Below are 20,923 nucleotides of genomic sequence, written 5' to 3'. Positions count from 1 at the left end.
AGTTTGTTATGACGCCGAAAGGTTTTTCAGCTTTGGGAGACGGATTGGCAAAATCTCAGTACGCACAACAAACTGTGAGCCATTAAGGGGACCACAAATGTGTGGAAGTCCTCAATGAGGGTGTCTCGCAGGGACTCTGTGGTTCTCTGCAGGCTCTGCATTGGCCATGCATGGGCGACCCATGGCTACCTCCTGCGCCGTGAAGACCCACCTCAGTATTGGTGCGGCATCTGGTTGACAGTGGCTCATATTCTTCTGCTATGTCCTTCTCTGGCTGCCCTGTGACTTCATCTTCGGTTGCCAGACTCATTGTCATTGATTTTAGCAGACAACGCCTCATCGCCTGATTTGATTTATGTTTCATCCGTGAGGGTGGATTTTATCATTTGATCTGAGTTTTAGTGCCTGTTCTTTGTCCCTATGTGTCCTCCACGCTAGTGCTTTTAGAGTGAAGGTTTTAATGTGTTGCAGGGTGGCCGGCTCTTCCTTTTTATTTTCGTAGTTGGCCAGCCACTGTAATCTGCTTCCTTGTTTTACTCTCTTCTAACTGTTTCTTGCATCTCTCTGTTGCTCTCTTGTCCTCTTTTGTTCCTTTTAGTGTTTGTTGCCTTTCCTTTGTTCTTGCGGTCTTTCCTTTCTTTCTGTTTTGTGTTATACGTCTCGTCTATTTTATTCTTACACTTGTGGCATTGTTTTATTAGGAACATGGGACCGATGACCTCGTAGTTTGGTCCCTTTCCCCCTCTTTTAAACCAACCAACCAACCAACCATACGACCAGAATCTTTTTGGATTTTCTGCGAGGTTTTGAGACAAAGTTTTGTTGTGGAAACTATTATAAGCATCTCGCATTGAAGTTCACACTAAATTTTGAGCTTCTGTAAAAGATAGCCAATGGTGGGGATTTTGCATCTGTTTGAATTCGGCATGTTTGTTTCGTTGTTCCTGCAACAGTGTTCGGACTCGTTTTGTGTATCAAGGAGGATCAGCTCCATTGTTTGTCAATTTATTTGGTATAAATCTCTCAATTTCTGCCGATACTATTTCTTTGAAATCAAGCCAAATCTGGTCTACACTTATACTGTACTGTGAGCACAAGATGTGTAACTTTTCGGTGTTATGAAATAACTGTCTGCATTTGTTCAAATTTATGAAGTTGCAGACTGTAATAACACTGTTCACGTTTACGTCGCACTTCACTTAGCGTAGACCGGGACTGTGTCCTAGGCATACCCGATGTTAACTGACTGGGCACGGCCCATGCTGCCGGAGTTGTTGTTGTTGTTCTTGTTGTCATGCCGGCAGAGGTCGCATCCGAATTCTCGCGTGCCCTCTGGTGGATGGGACTCTACTTGCGGCAACTACCGTCCGTGATGCGCCGTGCCAATGTGCACCTCCCACGATCTTTCTGGTGGCTACTACACTCCTCCTCCTTCGGGGGGGTGAAGCCACTGTGATCCACTGCGTCGGAAGGTGGAATGTCGGGCAGGAGCGATGACCTCCACATCCATTGGATGGCCGGAGTGGAGGGGATCTGCCAACCCTCGAGCCGGAACCTTCGAATACAGCTGGAAGTGACCCACACGAATAGGCCCCCGTCGTCCCACAACCGGAGCCCGGGACAGAACGGACGACAAGCTGTCGAACTCCGGACCCTGTTCCATCCCGGGATGGGCAAGACCCAGTGGCGGGGACGAAGGGGAAGGGACGACCACAGGTGAACCAACCTCCTGAGAAATCGGGCCTGCTAGGGGGGCCGGCTCTCGTTGGGGCATCTCGAACAATGGCGATGCCGGTGCTGGAGCTACTGGAGGCTGCCAAGGCTGAGAACCATCGCAGTGCGGCAGAGGCACAGCGGGGAGAGGAGGCAACATCCCCTGTGAAACCAACACAGGTGCCGGCAATGGGGAAGCCGGTGTCCTAGAGGGCGGAGGGTGGGTGCCCGAACGTGGACGTAGCTGATTTTGGTGACGACGTACCACACGGTCCCCCGCCTGCAAGGTATAGAGCCGGTGGCCATTTCGGCGCAGGACCACCGCTGGTATCCAATGTGGATTGCGACCAAACCCACGGGCCCAGACCGACATACCCAGTGGAAAGCCAGGTACTCCGTTTTGTGAAGACTGGCGAGGACCAGGCCGGAGAAGGTGCAGCAGAGTCCTAGGTTGACGCCCATGGAGGAGCTCTGCGGGGCTGCGTTCTCCCATTGGTGTGGTCCGGTATGCCGTCAAGAAAAACGTCAATGCTTCCTCCGCAGGAAATTCGTGCACATACTTTTTCATCTGCGTCTTAAATGTGCGCACCATGCGCTCGGCTTCCCCATTCGATTGTGGATGGAAGGGGGGAGAGAAAACGTGCCGAATACCGAAGCGCCTACAAAAATCCTGGAAGGTCTGCGAAATAAACTGCGGTCCATTGTCCGAGACCAGGGTGATTGGCAGACCTTCCACAGAAAAGATTTTTGCTAGTGCCTGGATTGCAACTTCTGAAGTGGTTGAGGAGCAGCGAACCACATATGGGAATCGGGAATAAGCATCAATGACAATGAGCCAAAAACCGTTGAGAAACGGGCCCGCAAAATTGATGTGAACACGTTCCCATGCTTGGGTTGCCGGCGGCCATGAAGAGAACGCTGCCCTGGGATATGCTTGTTGGCTCGCACACTGGGAACAGGCGACCACCAGGTGCTCAATTTCTCTGTCAATATCGGGCCAGTACACATGTCTGCGAGCCAAGGTTTTAGTACGGGAAACACCCCAGTGCCCCGCACGTAATAACGTGAGGACCTCCCATCGTAAACTTGCAGGAACAACCACGCGAGGAGCTGTATCATCGGTAGCCAGAAGGAGAATGCCTTCCAAGACCGAGAGACGGTCCCGTAGAAGAAAATAATTACGAAGAGGGTCCGAGGCCATGACCACCCCTGCTGAATGAGGCGAACTACTTGCCGGAGAACCGGGTCAGCTGCCGTTTCCCTGGCGACTCGAGAACTAGTGATCGGGAAGCCATCAACCGCTTGGCGGGACGCCTCATCCAAATGGAAACACATAATCTCCTCTCGATCGAACGTAGGATCCGGGCCCACCGGAAGATGGGAAAAAGCATCGGCGTTGGCATGCTGTCCTGTAGGGCGAAAATGAATGTCATAATGGTACTTAGAGAGGAACAAGGCCCAGCGCTGTAGTCTGTGGGCCGCCCTATCCGGAATCTGAGAGGCGGGGCCAAATAACGATATTAACGGCTTATGGTCAGTGATTAACTGAAACTTCTTGCCATACAAGAAAGGGTGAAACTTGGTAACAGTGTAGACAATGGCCAAAGCCTCTTTTTCCACCTGGGAGTAATGGGCCTGCGCGGGACTAAGCGTTTTAGACGCAAACACCAGTGGTTGCTCGGAACCATCTGCGTTGCGATGGGCCAGGACCGCCCCCACCCCATACTGCGAAGCATCTGTAGCCAGGACCAACGGCTTATGGGGATCAAAAGTAGCCAAACAAGGGGCTGACGTGAGGAAGCCCTTCAACGAGGTGAACGCTTGCTCGCATGCAGGCGACCAATCAAAAGGAACACCCTTGTGCAGAAGGCAGTACAGGGGGTGGGCTATAGTGGAAGCCCTGGGAATGAACCGGTGGTAATAGGTATCTTGCCTAAAAACGCTTGTAACTCTTTCAGCAAAGCGGACCGAGGAAGGTTGACGATACCTTGGACCAAACTGCCTAGTGGCTGGATACCGTGCCGAGAGATGGTGTAGCCCACATACTCCATGGATGGTTGAAAGAAGGTTGACTTATGCAGGTTGCAACGCAAGCCCACAGACCTGAATTTGAGAAAGAGGGTGCGAAGGTTGTGCAAGTGTTCCTTCATGCTGCGGCCTGTGACAATTATGTCATCCAGGTAATTAATACAATGAGGAATTGTCGACGTGACATGCTCAAGATAACGCTGGATTATCGTCGGGGCACTGGATATTCCAAAGGCCAACCGCTGGTATTGGTGAGGACCAAACGGGGTGTTGACGACCGCCAACTGTTTGGAGTCCTCATCAAGTGGTATCTGATGATAAGCCTCCGACAGATCGATTTTCGAAAAATATTGGCCTCCCGCCACGGAGGAGTACAATTCATCAGCACGAGGCAAAGGATAGGTGTCCACCACCAATTGGGAATTAATGGTGGCCTTGAAATCGCCACAAAGACGTAATTTTCCCAAGGGCTTCCTTACAATAACAAGGGGCGACGCCCACTCGCTGGAAGAAATGGGAAGAACGACCCCTAGGGCTGTCAGCCGGTCCAGCTCTTCCTTTACCTGAGGGCGGAGAGCCAAGGGGATCTGCCTCGCGCGTAGAAAACGCGGGCGAGCCGACGCCTTCAACGTTAAGTGAGCTTCAAAATCTGAAACACGCCCCAGGCCCTCCTCAAAAATATCTGGAAAGTCGGAGATCAAAGATTCCAATGATTGATAGGGAACGTCTTCGGAGACCAACTGTATGGTGTCAGCGATAGAAAAACCGAAAGCTTGAAAGGCATCCAGGCCAAAAAGGTTAGCTGAGCTCGCATCATTGACAACAATAAAAGTAATAGGCCGAGTGACTGATTTGTAAGTCACGTCAGTAGTGAACTGATCCAGTAGGGGAATGAACTGTTTACCATAACCGCGTAGACGCCGGTAAACTGGCGCCAACGGGGGCGATCCAAGGTCGGAATAAGTTTGTGCATTCAACAACGAAACTGCCACACCCGTATCGACTTGCAGTTGTAACCGGCGCGACCGAACCAACACCTCGATAAAGAGTTTGCGTGCCAATGCGTCGGGAGCCTGGCCCGATGAAACTTCCTGAATGTCAACGTCCATGTCCTCTGTACCTGCTTCCTTCGATTCTTTTGAGGCTGAACGGCAAACTTTAGCAATGTGACCTTTTCTATTACATTTGCGACAAACGGCTCAACGCTGGGGGCCCTCTGACCGATCATGATGTATATAGCACGACACACAGGATGGCAACAGGGGCCGGCAGCCAGAATTCTGTTTACGCGCCATGCGGGAGCGGCCGTAACGGCCGGATTGTACCGCTTGCACGTCGTCCACCCCTGACACAGTGGACGCGGCCGCGCCGCCCTGAACCTCCGCGACGTCGCACCACGCTTCCAGCTGTTGACCTGCAGCGTGAGAGACTTCATACGATTGAGCAATGGACAGGACTTCCTCAAGGGAAGGGTTTTCTAACTGCAGGGCCCGTTGCCGGACCTCCCTATCAGGGGCTGAACGAACAATGACGTCGCGTACCATAACGTGGGCGTACGACTCTCGCGACCGCTCCGTGACAAAATGACACTTGCGACTAAGACCGTGCAGGGTAGCGGCCCACGCCCGGTAAGACTGATGGGGCTGTTTCTTGCATTGATAGAACTCGACCCTAGCCGCCACAACATGCGTGCGGCGGCGATAATATGAAGACAGCAATGAACACAATGCGTCAAAAGACAAGGACGGGGGTTCCTGCAACGGCGCTAGCTGCCGCAAAACTTGATACAGCGAAGGAGATATCCAAGACAAGAAGAGAGCACGACATACCTCCGCATCGGCAACATGAAACGCCTGGAAATGCTGCTGAAGGCGATGTTCATATGCGTCCCGATCCTCCGCCGTCTCGTCATACGGGGGAAAGGGAGGAGGGAACGGCGCCGGAGCAGACGGCGTGGAGAGCAACGCCAGAAGCACTTGTTTCATGGTTGCCACGAGTTCCGTCTGCTGCGCAACCAAAACTCGCACCAAGTCCTCCATGCTGTGGAGAAGCTGCGAAACCGGAACAACGACGCAACACGCGAAAGAACGATCCCATCCTTGTCGCCAATTGTGTAATAACACTGTTCACGTTTACGTCGCACTTCACTTAGCGTACACTGGGACTGTGTCCTAGGCATGCCCGATGTTAACTGACTGGGCACGGCCTATGCTGCCGGAGTTGTTGTTGTTGTTCTTGTTGTCATGCCGGCAGAGGTCGCAACCGAATTCTCGCGTGCCCTCTGGTGGATGGGACTCTACTTGCGGCAACTACCGTCCGTGACGCGCCGTGCCAATGTGCGCCTCCCGCGATCTTCTGGTGGCTACTACACATACACTACGTGCTTATCTGGAGCAGCTTACTTTCATTTTCTCCATGCCACACTTTACACACATACTGGTCACTGTATTTCGTGCTGTATATCACAACCTCTGGTTTCATTATAATGGAGCTCCAGAAACAGCTAGCTGGCCGCTGTGGCCGAGTGGTTCTAGGCACTTTAGTCTGGAACCGTGCTGCGGCTATGGTCGCAGGTTCAAATCCTGCCTCGGGCATGGATGTGTGTGGTGTCCTTAGGTTTGTTAGGTTTAAGTAGTTCTAAGTCTAGGGGACTGGACTGATGACCTCAGATGTTAAGTCCCATAGTGCTTAGAGCCATTTGAACCAGAAACAGCTTAATATTGCTGTGTAATCACAGATAATTGTTAACTTTGAAGAACATGAGGTAAGCTGAGGAAGACCTATGGAATAGGCAGTGTATGGTCCAGCTTTAATACCCCTTCTTTTCTCTTTGGAGGCACATTGAGTATTTGATGTACATTACTCAAATTGCTACCAGAGCTGAGCTGATTGCTTAAATCAGTGATTTGTTTCACAACACGAAACAAAATCGTGTCTTGGTTGACATGTTCAGTGGAACATCAGCCATAAAACTGTTTTAATTATAGCCATTTTGGTATGAGTAAGCACACCAATGTTGGTGTTTGACTTGGATATAGCTAGTGGTGGAAGAAATTTCCGCCTGTAGTATTTGCCCGGTAAACAAAACAGAGATGATAGTTTAAAAATCTTAACTATCAGATATTAAACAAATTTAGTAGAGTAAATAAAATCTCTCCACATCCATTGACTCGTTTAATTAGGGCATATGAAAATGTTGGTATTCAGACAGAAGCTGTTGTTATATGAAACTTAGGCACACAGGATTCTTTTCTATTATCATATTTCTAGGAAAGTGGGTATTAGGATATAGAATATTAAGAAACACGTACCTTTAAGCTGCTGGTTGTTCATATAAAAAACAGAAACGAGTCAGAGGAAAAGTTTTATGAGGCCATATCTCTAAGTGGTGCCCTTCTGAACATCAGCAGTGGTTTGAGATCTTGTTTGAGTAATATTATTAAATATGTATAAATATAATAGAGGGAAACATTCCACGTGGGAAAAATGTATCTAAAAACAAAGATGATGTGCCTTACCAAACGAAAGTGCTGGCAGGTCGATAGACACACAAACAAACACAAACATACACACAAAATTCAAGCTTTCGCAACAAACTGTTGCCTCATCAGGAAAGAGGGAAGGAGAGGGAAAGACGAAAGGATGTGGGTTTTAAGGGAGAGTGTAAGGACTCATTCCAATCCCGGGAGCGGAAAGACTTACCTTAGGGGGAAAAAAGGACGAGTATACACTCGCGCACACACACACATATCCATCCACACATATACAGACACAAGCAGACATATTTAAAGACAAAGAGTTTGGGCAGAGATGTCAGTCGAGGCGGAAGTGCAGAGGCAAAGATGTTGTTGAATGATAGGTGAGGTATGAGTGGCGGCAACTTGAAATTAGCCGAGATTGAGGCCTGGTGGGTAACGGGAAGAGAGGATATATTGAAGAGCAAGCTCCCATCTCCGGAGTTCGGATAGGTTGGTGTTGGTGGGAAATATCCAGATAACCCGGACGGTGTAACACTGTGCCAAGATGTGCTGGCCCACATAGAATGCATCACCACCTTCCCTACCCTCTGGCTCCTATCCTTGTAACCGCCCCCGGTGTAAAACCTGTCCCATGCACCCTCCCACCACCACCTACTCCAGTCCTGTAATCCGGAAGGTGTACACGATCAAAGGCAGAGCCATGTGTGAAAGCACCCACGTGATTTACCAACTGACCTGCCTACACTGTGATGCATTCTATGTGTGAATGACCAGCAACAAACTGTCCATTCGCATGAATGGACACAGGCAGACAGTGTTTGTTGGTAATGAGGATCACCCTGTGGCTAAACATGCCTTGGTGCACGGCCAGCACATCTTGGCACAGTGTTACACCGTCCGGGTTATCTGGATACTTCCCACCAACACCAACCTATCCGAACTCCAGAGATGGGAACTTGCTCTTCAATATATCCTCTCTTCCCGTTACCCACCAGGCCTCAATCTCGGCTAATTTCAAGTTGCCGCCACTCATACCTCACCTATCATTCAACAACATCTTTGCCTCTGCACTTCCGCCTCGACTGACATCTCTACCCAAACTCTTTGTCTTTAAATATGTCTGCTTGTGTCTGTATATGTGTGGATGGATATGTGTGTGTGTGTGTGCGAGTGTATACCCGTCCTTTTTTCCCCCTAAGGTAAGTCTTTCCGCTCCCGGGATTGGAATGACTCCTTACCCTCTCCCTTAAAGCTCACATCCTTTCGTCTTTCCCTCTCCTTCCCTCTTTCCTGATGAGGCAACAGTTTGTTGCGAAAGCTTGAATTTTGTGTGTATGTATGTGTTTGTTTGTTTGTTTTTCTATCGACCTGCCAGCGCTTTCGTATGGTAAGTCACATCATCTTTGTTTTTAAATATATTTTCCCCGCGTGGAATGTTTCCCTGAGTTTAAGTCCTTTATAACTGTTTACAAAAGGTTCATTCTGTTACAGATGAAATGCTACGGCGTCGTCAGTTCTACAGTGTGCATACAGATTCAAAGCCAGAACTTCCTGAGCAGAGAGGTGAAATAAAAAATGACTCCATTTTTTATTCTCCTGATGAATATGTGAAAATATCATTGCAGTATCACAGCACTTTTGACGGCGAGGGTAGCTGTGCAGATTTACAGGTATACAAATATATTGCCTCCTCTCTATAAATGTTGTTGTAATTTATGTTGAGCAGCTTTAATCAGTGTGGCCAAAAAATTTGGTTAACCTGAATAATTTATTTTTCATTATGATTGGGTTCTTTCAACATCTTATTAGTGTAGATTTATCTCTTCTATCTCGCCATACTCAATTGCTCGGGTTATGTAAATGGCTTCAATGTTGAGGACTAAGCCATTTTAATTTACCAGTTCTTTTGTTCACCATTGTTTGATAAAAGCTGTTCATTTTTCCTATGGAACAGATCAGTGAGTAAAACGTGTAGCCTTTCCTTGTTGTTGCTAATCTGTCCTGTGCAAAAGTCTTCATCCCTGTCTAACAAGTGCAATCTACATCTACTTCAAACTGCTTACCGTAATCAAGTCTGCCCCCCCCCCCCCCCTCCCCTGTTGCACATGTGTTCTCCCCCCTCGCTCCCTCCCTCCCACATTCCATTAGCAAATTAATTGTTCTTTGATTCCAAAGGATGTGTCCTGTCACCTACCCCTTCTTTATATCAGGGTGTGCCATTAGCTTCTGTTCTCCCAAATTTGATTCACTACCCTTTCATTAGTTACCTGATCTAGCCATCTAATCTTCTTCATTTTCCTGTAGCACCGCATTTCAAAAGCTTATATTTTCCTACTGCTTTGCTATTTATCATCCACGTATTACTCCCATGGAAGGTATCATTCCACACAAATACTTTCAGGAAAGACTTTAACACTTATACAAGGGTTGGAACTTTAATAGTGGCAACTATTTATTTACAGCTTCCAGAATGAGATTTCACTCTGCAGCGGAGAGTGCGCTAATATGAAACTTCCTGGCACATTAAAACTGTGTGCCGGACCGAGACTCGAACTCGGGACCTTTGCCTTTCGCGGGTAATTGCTCAACCAACTGAGCTACCCAAGCACGACTCACGCCCCGTCCTCACAGCTTTACTTCTGCCAGTACCTCGCTCGTCTCCTACCTTCCAAACTTAACAGAAGCTCTCCTGCGAACCTTGCAGAACTACCTCTCCTGAAAGAAAGGATATTGTGGAGACATGGCTTAGCCACAGCCTGGGGGATGTTTCCAGAGTGAGATTTTCACTCTGCAGTGGAGTGTGCGCTGATATGAAACTTCCTGGCAGATTAAAACTGTGTGCCGGACCGAGACTCGAACTCGGGACCTTTGCCTTTTGCGGGCAAGTACTCTACCAACAGCTTGTACAAAATAGATACGTATTTAAAAGTTTTACTGACCTTCAAAGTAGTCACCAGCATTGTGTATAACCAGTTGCCAGCGATGTGGAAGTCGCAGGATACTCGTAGCAGTGCCAGTTGTGTTGACAGTTCGAGCAGCGTGGTCTATTGCCCGATGAATTTGTAGCAGTTCTGAAGCGAATGCCATGAAGTGTTTCCTTCAGTTCAGAAATCGAGTTGAACTCACAAGGACTTAAGTCAGGGGAGTGCAGTAGGTGGTATGGCACTTAGCAGCCCCATCAGTCAAACAAATCAGTAACAGCTTGCATTGTACGTGCTTGAGCATTGTCTTGCAAAATGATGGTCATGTGTGCAGTAAGTGTCATCACTTCTGTCTGTAAGCTGGTCATAGGTTGTGTTCCAAAAATGAACAGCATAGAGACAGAAATGATGACACTTTCTGCAGGACCTGGCCATAATTTTGCAGGACAATGCTTAAGCACGTACAGTGCAAGCTGTTACTGATTTGTTTGACTGATGGGGCTGCTAAGTGTTATACCACCTACCGCACTCCTCCGACTTGAGCCATCGTGAGTTCAACTCGATTTCTAAATTGAAGGAAACACTTCACATTATTTGCTTCAGAACTGCTACAAATTTGTTGGGCAATAGACCGCGCTGCTCGAACTGTCAACACATCTGACACTGCTAAGAGTATCCTATGACTCCACATTGCTGGCAATGGGTTATACACAATGCTGCTGACTACTTTGAAGGTCAATAAAACTTTGAAACACGTATCTATTTTGTACGAGCTATAAATAAATAGTTGCTACTATTAAAGTTGCTACCCTCATATGTATTCAGTGTCAACACATTTCTCTTTTTCAGAAAGCTCCTGCTTGCTATTGACACTCTCTGTTGTATATTGTTTTATGTCTGCTTTATGTCTACTATCATCAATTATTTTTCTCAACAACAGCAAAACCTATCAGCTATTTTCTGTCTCTCATTCCATAGTCTAATTCCCTCATGAAAGACTGTACTCCATCACCCTTGTTTTACTTTTGTTAGTTTACATTTTGGTAATCCCTTTTTCAAGGCATGTATTCCATTCAACTACTGTTCAATCTCCTTTGCTGTCTCTGACAAAATTGCAGTGTCATTGCCAAACATCAGAGTTTTAATTTCATCTCCTGTAATTAATTTCATTTCCAAATTTCTCTGTGGTTTTCTATACTGCTTGCTCAAGGTGCAGACTGAATAACATGGAAGACAGGCTACAGCCCTGTTCCATTCACTTCACAACTCCCACCTCTATTTCAAGTCCTTTGACTCTTAGGATTGCATTCAGGTTTTTGTACGGGTTGTAGAGTATCTTTCATTACTTTTACTGTATTCCAGCTATCTTCAAAACATCAAAGAGGGTTTTTAAAAGACATCATGGTTACCTTTGACTGTAAAAACTTTATTCATACCTTTGACTGTAAAAACTATTTATTCATAACATCATTATTGCAATTACAAATGTGTAATTATAATGAAGTGGGATACTGCAGTAATTGTTATTCAGCACATGTCAGAAGTTTAAAAAATTTCTAGTATGTATGTATGTCATTGACATGCCCCTATGCTGAGTATTTAACTTTGCTGTTATCTTTTGCATAAATAACATGAGTTCACTACACATGATCACTGCTAATGGCAAATGAGGCTGTCCATTAATACAGTGAATCTATGTACTGATTTAATGTTAGTTATGCAAAAGCTAATAGCAACATTAAATACTCAGCACATATATATGTGATAATGACACAACTTTTGCAGTATACCACTTGATAATGGATACACGGCTGAGATTATGGTAGTGGGTTTTATGAACAGTCAAAGGTGCCCATGAGATCTTTTAAAACATTTTATGACTGTGAACCACTGTCACAAAAAGTTAATTTGAAGAATGTATTCCAGTCAACCAGAAATTATTTTATGAGACAATAAAATATGGCTCTTAGTTGTGGCAGACTGTTTACTGTCCCAATGCTCTGCTGTGCCCATGATCCAACAAGATAAATTAGTGGTAGGTGTCTTGAAAATTATGCTTACCAACACTAATTATTGTTAATTTATTTATTGCCCTCGATGTATTAGCGTTGAGCCCTGTGATGAAATCTACGCTGTGGCAGATACTGAAACCATGAGCTACTACTTAAGTTTGGTGTTGCCATTATATTGCAATTAAAATCTGACCCAGCAGATATTTTTCATACATAATTAATAGCCATAAGCAAGTTTGAGAATTTCTGTGTAACACTTGTGGGTATTTTGGCAATCAGGTGATATACCAGAATGTTATTAGCAATATAATAATGTTAACATGTGGTACATTGGACTTTCCCTTTCCATTTATCCAAATGAATGTACTAGTTTTATTCAGAATTTTCACAACTGGCACACAAATGTGGAAGGAAAATATTTACTTTAGACGCATATCTATCAATTAGATAAAATTTTGTTTCATTGTAAGTGATGAACTGAAAAGTTATCTTCCTGCTACTGTTTTTAATTATGGTTGTAGTTTGAGGTTCAAGTTGAGTGAAAGATAAAAGTTCCTGAATTTTATGTCGATGATTGTCATGTTAGATGAGACATATCTGGCATGATAAAACTGGTCGTATTCAGTTGCGCATAGATGGACTTTACATGAAAATTATCAGCATAATATTACAAACAACTGAGGACAGCAGGACAACAAAAATTAAAAGATGTTCCTTGATTAATATTGAATTTTTTGTGCATATATTTTTTGTTACTGATGTTGATTGCAGAGCTTTAAGACTTAATGTTAAAAACTAAAGTCCCTCTTTTTTTTGTCTCAAATACCATTTGCAGCAGATGGAAGTTGTGACAACAGTTTTTCTAACTTCAGAATCATGTGGAATATTGTGTCCAATACTGTAGGTTGCTGGCATTTATGTGTGCAGGGAATACTAGTCTGCTATCGCTCGTTTGGACAACTGGATGAGTCAGTGTGGGTGCCGCTATATGGGAATCAATGAAAAATTGCTACTCTCATGTGATAAGCAAAAGAATGGCTCTAATCCAGAACCAAAAGCCAGTCAGTCTGTGCAGGGAACAAATATTTATTTAATTTTTCGGAGGTGAGAGGCACACTGCTAAGTAATGTAAAAAGTTTTTGGAATGTGTTCTGTGGAGAGAGGAAAACCAAAGTGTCATGTAGTTGCACTCATGTGGGATATGGGCTTTAATTGCTTTATTTCTTTCACTCTCTGCTTCTAATGCTGTCATTTCATTTGATACTGTTAGATCCATATGTGTGAAAATAGAGAGAAAAGGATTACAGTAAAGCATCAAATAATTGTCATTGTTCTATGTTGTTGTCACTGCTTTTAACTTCAGTGTTGTTTGCCCTCCTCATCCCCCCCCCCCCCCCTCCCCCTATGCCCCTTCCCTGCACTAGTGTTGCTGAGATACATTGTTTCTTCAAGGGCTTGCTTCTGAGATGAAGACTGCAGATAAGAAAATGTGTTGTTCTGCTGTGTTATGTTAACTGTTAAAACCCACTGTGTGCTGTAATATTGTACATTGATCTTAAACCTAGTTATAAATATTTTTTGCAGTTTTTATTAATAACATATATCTAGACAAGATTTGTTATGTATTTATAATTCACATTAAATACTTTATTCATCATAACATGAGAGAGAAGAGAGATTTTTGTAGCAGAATAGTGTCTATAAATTACCTGTATCTGAAGCACTACAGAAAAGTTAATTGCTGAGATGTTAAAGATACCTGAAAGGGAACAAAGTATGTAAGCAATGTAGAATTTGCTCACTATAAAACTTCTAAGGCTTTCTGTGCATTGATGTTCTTAAAGATGGAAGTTTTTGGAAGGTATGAGGGAATTGGAGCAGGAGCTATTTTGAAGTGAGAAAATAGAATAATATGAAAATGGCAACAAAGAATTTTAGAGGCAATAGTGGTGAAGATGGTGCTAAATTAGTTCCCAGAAACTTGCTGTGGAGAAAGATATTAATAGTGTGTGTATTTTATATGTCTTTAACTCATTCAGTGGAAAATTTGTAGGAACGGAGAAAGTTGGTCAAGGGAAGCTTTGAGAGGTCATATTTGTGCTTTATCCGTGAATACTAAAAAGTGTGTCAATTTTGGATGTAGAACGAATATATCGTAAAGAGATATTCTTTCTAGTATGAAATTAACTATCAAATTTTTAACATATCTGTTTTGGATTATACATATCTTGAGAAACTGTCTACAGTTTTCATTGTTTAAATGTCAGTAGTGGCTGGAGATATTTTTGTCAACGCCATCCCAGAATGGGCAACCAATACTGAGTCAGTGCTTAGATGTTGTATCATCTTGTTGTGATGCTTTTGGGTGAAAAGTAGTCATTAGATACAGGTTGTCTTTTTTTGGGGACTGGCTGGGGAGGGGGTGCTCATATTAATGGAATTGAAATTATTGTATGAGGAAAAGTGATTTCTCTTGTTTTTATCAAGTTTACTTGGTCTGTTATATTGACATCAATATTAATTGTCTGCAACCACTGTTGTACAGAGCCGACCCCACTCTTTACCCTCTGCCTTCTCACAGCCATTCTCCCCCCCCCCCCCCCCCGCTTCCCCTCCCCTCCCCCCCCCCTGGCCTTTGTACTCGCAGTAACTGAAGAAGGTAACTGGCAGTCATTAATATTGTTTGTTCAAAACATGGTACCAGTAGCCCATCTGAATATCAAGCAATTGATCTCTAATTCACTCTTGGGAGATAATGTAAAAAAAGTCACATTGATTCGAAGTATTTTAGCCACAATGGTATTGTGGAGCCCAGCAGTAGCATGAAGCAACAGAACTTTAACATGGAGCAGTATGTTTAATTTTTGCGAATGTCTAGTAACATTTGTTCAAAGCTCAAGTGAATAAATTAGACGTAGTTAGGGAAAGGAAGATTTAATGTAAATGATTTCATGAAGTATGCAGTTTTTAGTGACATAATGTGAAATTGGCATTTTATACAAAACATCGCAAAATTTAGCATTTTTCCCTATTCCCGTCTAAAAGTGTTGTAAATCTGAGGATAGCAGTTTGCTATACTGATAGCTGGTAAGAAAAAATCGAACTTACTTAGCCACTTTTAGTGTAAATAAACTCTTAAAAACAGGAAAACTTAAAACTTTAATAAACTTTCTATAGCAAAAAATATGATGATGGCAGCACTGCAAAAAACAAGATTTACTTATGTATATCCTTTCAATCAGGTTATTTAAGGGGAGGCCAGCTTTCATTGTAAACAAAAACATATTAAACTCAATAATAGAATTTAAGTCAATTAATGAAAGACTTTCAATACAAACATTTGAATGTGCAAACAAAGTTTTTGGCAAAATGGTCAAAACACCCTAGACCACATTCTATCGGAAAAAAAGTATTACTACTTGGAGACTTTAATGCACGAATTGGCAAAGAACGTCAGCACAGATCAGTAGTAGGAAAATTCCCTCCACATAAAAGAACCAATGCAAACGGAGAAAGACTCTTATGGCTATGCAGGCAGCATAACATAGTACTAAAATTTACATTCTTAAAAAAACTGCCTAGAAAACAAACTACATGGGCATCACCAAATCTGATTTGTGATGAAAAACAACTCAGTCATGTTGCTGTAAGTAGACCCTATGCAATGGAGGTACTCAATGTAAAAGTTGACAAGAGCAACAATTTAGATTCAGACCATTTCCTGTATATCTTTAAATTCAAGGTTAGACCAATATTTAGAAAAAAAGAACCAGTACCAACTGAGGAAGTTTGATGTACAGAAATTATCTAGAGAAAATTATTACAAAATGCAGTTGGAAAAAAGAATACCTAAATGTTGGGAACAACTTCAAAAATAAATTATTGGGACTGCAGAAGGAACTATCCCTCTTAAAAAGAAATGGAAACATGCTTGATGGAATTATGATTGTGATAACAATGAGCTTGGAATATCTGGAAAGCAAATAAAAATGATAAGTACACAAAAAAAATTATAGAAGCAGAGAAACGTGTATCAAAAGGTCTCAGAGAGATGGGTACCACATATAAAAGATCAATTTAATCACATCTTAAGCAGCAATAGAGAAGGTAGAGGAAGAAGATCCATCAATACTAGGTGTGTTCAACTAGGAAGAAACCCAAATAAAATCACCATAGGTTGCCTGGCTTTTGTGGATGACATGGCGTTAACTACTCATTAACTGGATAATGCCACAGAACAAATCTCAGAACTACAGAAACGAGCAGACAATATAGGACTTAAAATATCATTTGAAAAAACACATTTCATGATAAATATCAGTGATGCCCCTCCAAATCTTAAAATTCATAACAACACAATATCAAAAACAAACTGTTGTAAATACCTAGCAGAATGGATAAAATGAGAGGGCATTCCAAATGACGAAAACTGTATGTAACAAAAAAACTTCATCCTGAAACACAAAAATAAGACACTATCAAACAGTAGTACCGCCTGAAACACTGTATTCAGCAGAAACGATTAAGCTAACAAGATTTGGGAATTTTGAAAAACTGGAAAAAGGTGATAGGAAAATTCTAATGAAAAAATTGATACCTAGAAATTATAGCAATGTTGAATACAAATTAAGATCAAACAGAGAGCTCTATTTGAAAATGAAAAATATAACTGATGTAGTAAGGAAAAGAGGACTACAGTTTTATGGACACACATACGGAATGAATGATAACAGGCTAACCAAGCAGATCTCCACTTTACTAAACAGCTACAATTTCAAACCTACATGGTGCACTGAAATTGACAAAGATATGGAAAAAACAGGAATTAGAATGGACATAATATATAAATAGAATACTTTCTAGAGAAGCAACACAAAAGGCAGGACTTCAGGACAGAAAGAGATCTGCAAAAGGAAGAAAGTGCACCCAGGAAGAAAAGGGACAACATTCTCGAAGGATGTAGGAGGTCTGGGAGCAATGGAAATTAAACACAGAGAAGCAAAACCAAAGTTGATTTATCGTACCCTTCAAAAGGGTTGCTCAAATAAATAAATAAAATAAAAAAGTTTTTCCTGTTCTTGGTCATAGTATGTAGTTACCATATTCTTTAAACTGAAGTTGAGTTTGCCAGCAACCTTTTCAAGGCTCCATAGACTTTTATTGTTGACTCTGTACTTCAGGCAGGAATTTTTTTCCGTGTCCATCTCATTCTCATAGACTGTGGTGCCTTCAGCACCAATTCAATCCCATGTGAAATATTTGATGATGGAAATTACCATGTTTTCAAATCCTGTAGCAAAATTTGCTAATATGTTCTTTAGTGAGTTTTAAGAATAGCCTGCAATTCACAGAATATTGAATAAACTCATTCATTTTTCACCACTCATTTTTTTAAAAATCATTTTCTTCGTTTGCTGTAATAACAGTATTTTCAGTGATTTATGCTTACAACTTGGTTCTCAAAAAATCTTTGATTGCCTTTCATATGTATCCATAAGTTACGAGCAGCTGTTTTGGACGATTCAATTAAGCTCACCATCCAGTTGAGCTCAGTGTGGTAGAACTGGCCAGTTCAGTTGACATTTGTGGTAAAACCATTAAGAATCCTACATTTGTGTGTGTGTGTGTGTGTGTGTGTGTGTGTGTGAGAGAGAGAGAGAGACAGAGAGAGGAGGAAGAATTTTTCCATCCAAATTATCTGCTTGTGGGTCTATTCTATTATGAAACCATTGATATTTCTGCTGATCTGACCTGAATTCCTCAGTATGTAAGAGATTGGTTAGGGAAAAATAACCACAATGAAATAAGACTCGCATACTGCAAGAGTTAAGAAGTCATGGAGAAACATATTCTAAACGCATGGGAGACCCCTATATATTTGTGTATTCGAGTCGTATAAAACCTGCTGACACCCAAATATGAAGGGGATACAGCCTCCAACTTTAAGTTAAATGAGCAGAGACAGGGCTGCTGGGCATATATGTAAACAACTCAAAATGTTCAGTACCTGCCTTTCTTGTAGTTAATGTCCACAGTTGCTGTCTGAATTTTCAACCCTAGCCATTTGCAAAGTGATATCATTTTGCAACATGCTTTACGCCCCTTCCCTCCTGTACTCCTTCTGCCCTCCCACATTTGCTACACTTTCTAGAAGAATTTGCTATATTTTGCTATGAAAGAATGTTATACATAAACCTGCCCTATATTTTGTGCCACATTTCATAGTTACACTTTTCTTGACGTTTTAAATGGACTTGTTATATTAAGTTTTACATGGGAATGTATGTCCGGACACAGATGTTAACAGAAACTCTAAGTTTACATTTTAAGCCTGCTGATGCCTGTGTTAGGGGTGAGGCTTCCTGTTATATTAAGTTTTACATGGGAATGTATGTCCGGACACAGATGTTAACAGAAACTCTAAGTTTACATTTTAAGCCTGCTGATGCCTGTGTTAGGGGTGAGGCTTCCACCTAAATGATGAGCTCAGTTGGGACAGAGCTATAGTTGAATTGGTTGTGTATGTGAATGACAGATGACACATTTTCGTTCCAGCACTCTTGTCAAAATGTGTGAGGTCTCAGTTATTCAGTGGATGTTCATATAGTTGAACACCATTTACTTTTAACAATTTTTGAAGCACATGCTGCTACACATGTACATACAATTGTTTGTAATACATGTCTTAAATATTGTCCAGATGACATAAAGATACTTGAAGTTTGCCACTAAAGATGGGCATGTGTTCCAATACCAGTCCAGCACATTAAATTTTTTAAAAATCCATGCAATTGATGTCAACATTTCAATCATCAAGAATGAAATTCTTTGGTTTTGTGTGATCTGCATAACATGCACTGTGTGAAACATAACACTCCATCTTTGCAACTGTGACAAATAGTTTTAAAATATTTGCTGTAAATCTGCGTGTCCCATTAATTTTTAACACTGTCATATATTTATTTGCTGTGATTTCATTTTATGACTCACCTCTCCCGATGCACCACACCATTCTTAACTCATATTTTAATACCGGGAGTTACTCTTTCTACATTTCCATAGAATAGAGTTTCTGAATGTACTATACTGTGTAAGGAGCTGTGCTTTCTCAGTACAGGCAGATGACATGTCAGCATTGCAGCAAAATCCACCTTTGTCATTGAGTACTCAAGTTCTGCTCGTGTACCCTTACAATTTCTGCTCAGTTGAAATAGTTCATGATTTGCATTCCAGTGACCACTTCCCCTGCGGCATAGTGTGGATTTCTGCCATCTGGCGCAAACCCTAAATTTGTCATCCCCTATTTTTGCAATTTAGCAAAAAAATCTGTGAAACTCTCTTGCTACTACATATTTCTTCAAAATAAAACATCTATTAAATTAAATTTTTACTTTGCATTTTCTTGCAATGCTAACTCTCTTAACACATTCATCAATTTTAATTTGTACCCCTTGTTTGATTGCCAAAATAGTTAAATCTCTTAATCTCAATGTGGACATTTTAGATCTTAAATAATTTTTGATCAGTTTCAAATTAGAGAAGCTTCTCTCATGACTGACATTACTTACGGGAGCTGTGAGGAATATTCTCAGCATTATAACTACACTGGTCTCCAAAATTAAAGCAACAAATCAGTATTTCCCGATTCTGTGTCTAATTCACGACGCAATCATACAAACTGTCAACAGACGTCCTTACAATCGTATTCTGCATGGAAGGTGGCATTCTGGTCAATGGACAACCACGCCAGCGATGTCAGAGCACCTATCAAATGGGGTAGTGTTTGACAGGTAGTTCCTCATTCACAATTGCTGTGTACCCAGTCACAGACAGTGTAGAATGGCACAGAGAAGACACCTGCCAGACTGTCTGCAGTGGAAAACCATATGAAGAATGGAAACAGTACAGTCGCAAACTGATGCGACCCGATCGCTTAATGTGAATCGTTCTGTTGTTTCTCGGACATGGTGACAGTTTGTAGAGACCAAAACTGTATCCTGAAGACCAGGGCAGGGCCAACCATCTGTGACATCAGAAAAAGAGGACCGTTATTTGGCTATAAGAGCATGACAGTACAGCCTTAGTACTGCACGGCAACTGGTATCTGACCCCACAGCATCCACTGGACATGTTGTATCGAGGCAAATGGTGTACAATAAATAGGCTTCTGTTGAGTGGCCTTTACTGTCGGAGACCCGCTGTATGTGTACCTCTGATGCCTCTTCACAGAAGGGAATGTCTAGAATGGAGTCATCAGCGTGCCACCCTGAGGGTCAAACAAGGGCCGATGTTCTTTTCACAGATGAGTCACGATTTGGTGTGGAGAGTGATACTTGACAGATTTGCATCTGGAGAGAATGTGGAGTTTTGAGGCCCAAACACTGTGAAAAGAGACTGATACCGAGAAGGATCCCTAATGGTGTGGACAGGGATAAAGCTAACCACACAAATAATTCTTCACGAAATTGTATGGGTGAATCGGAAAGGTTTAACTGCGTCAGGTATCATGACGAGATCTTGGGACTTTTGTGCAGTTGTTGTGAGCTGCTGTGGGCTCAGACTTAGGACTGATGTACGATAATGCTTGACCTCATAGAGAACAGATGGTTGATGTTCTTTTGGAAATGGAAGATACTGCACCCATGGCGGGCGTGCTTGCGCTCTTGATTTGAATCCCATAGAGCATGTCTGGGACGCACGCACAAGGAGACGGGTTGCATCATGTCAGCTTCCGCCAACCACTCTCACCATGACATTGATGACATCATTC

General features: G+C 42.7%; 1 protein-coding gene across 2 annotated transcripts in view; it reads left to right on the top strand.

Moving 5' to 3' along the window:
• Positions 1-20,923, top strand: part of LOC124721229 — an 89,290-nt gene that overhangs the window by 48,375 nt on the left and 19,992 nt on the right. For both annotated transcript variants that reach the window (XM_047246085.1, XM_047246084.1), the window contains exon 4: positions 8,712-8,890. In XM_047246085.1, the coding sequence (XP_047102041.1) occupies positions 8,712-8,890 (179 nt within the window). The remainder of the gene's footprint in view (positions 1-8,711; positions 8,891-20,923) is intronic.

Source organism: Schistocerca piceifrons, chromosome X (genome assembly GCF_021461385.2).
Source record: "Schistocerca piceifrons isolate TAMUIC-IGC-003096 chromosome X, iqSchPice1.1, whole genome shotgun sequence".
NCBI classification, from domain to species: Eukaryota; Metazoa; Arthropoda; class Insecta; order Orthoptera; family Acrididae; genus Schistocerca; species Schistocerca piceifrons.
The sequence above is the reverse complement of the archived record's forward strand: the minus strand, read 5'-3'. Positions and strand labels throughout refer to the sequence as shown.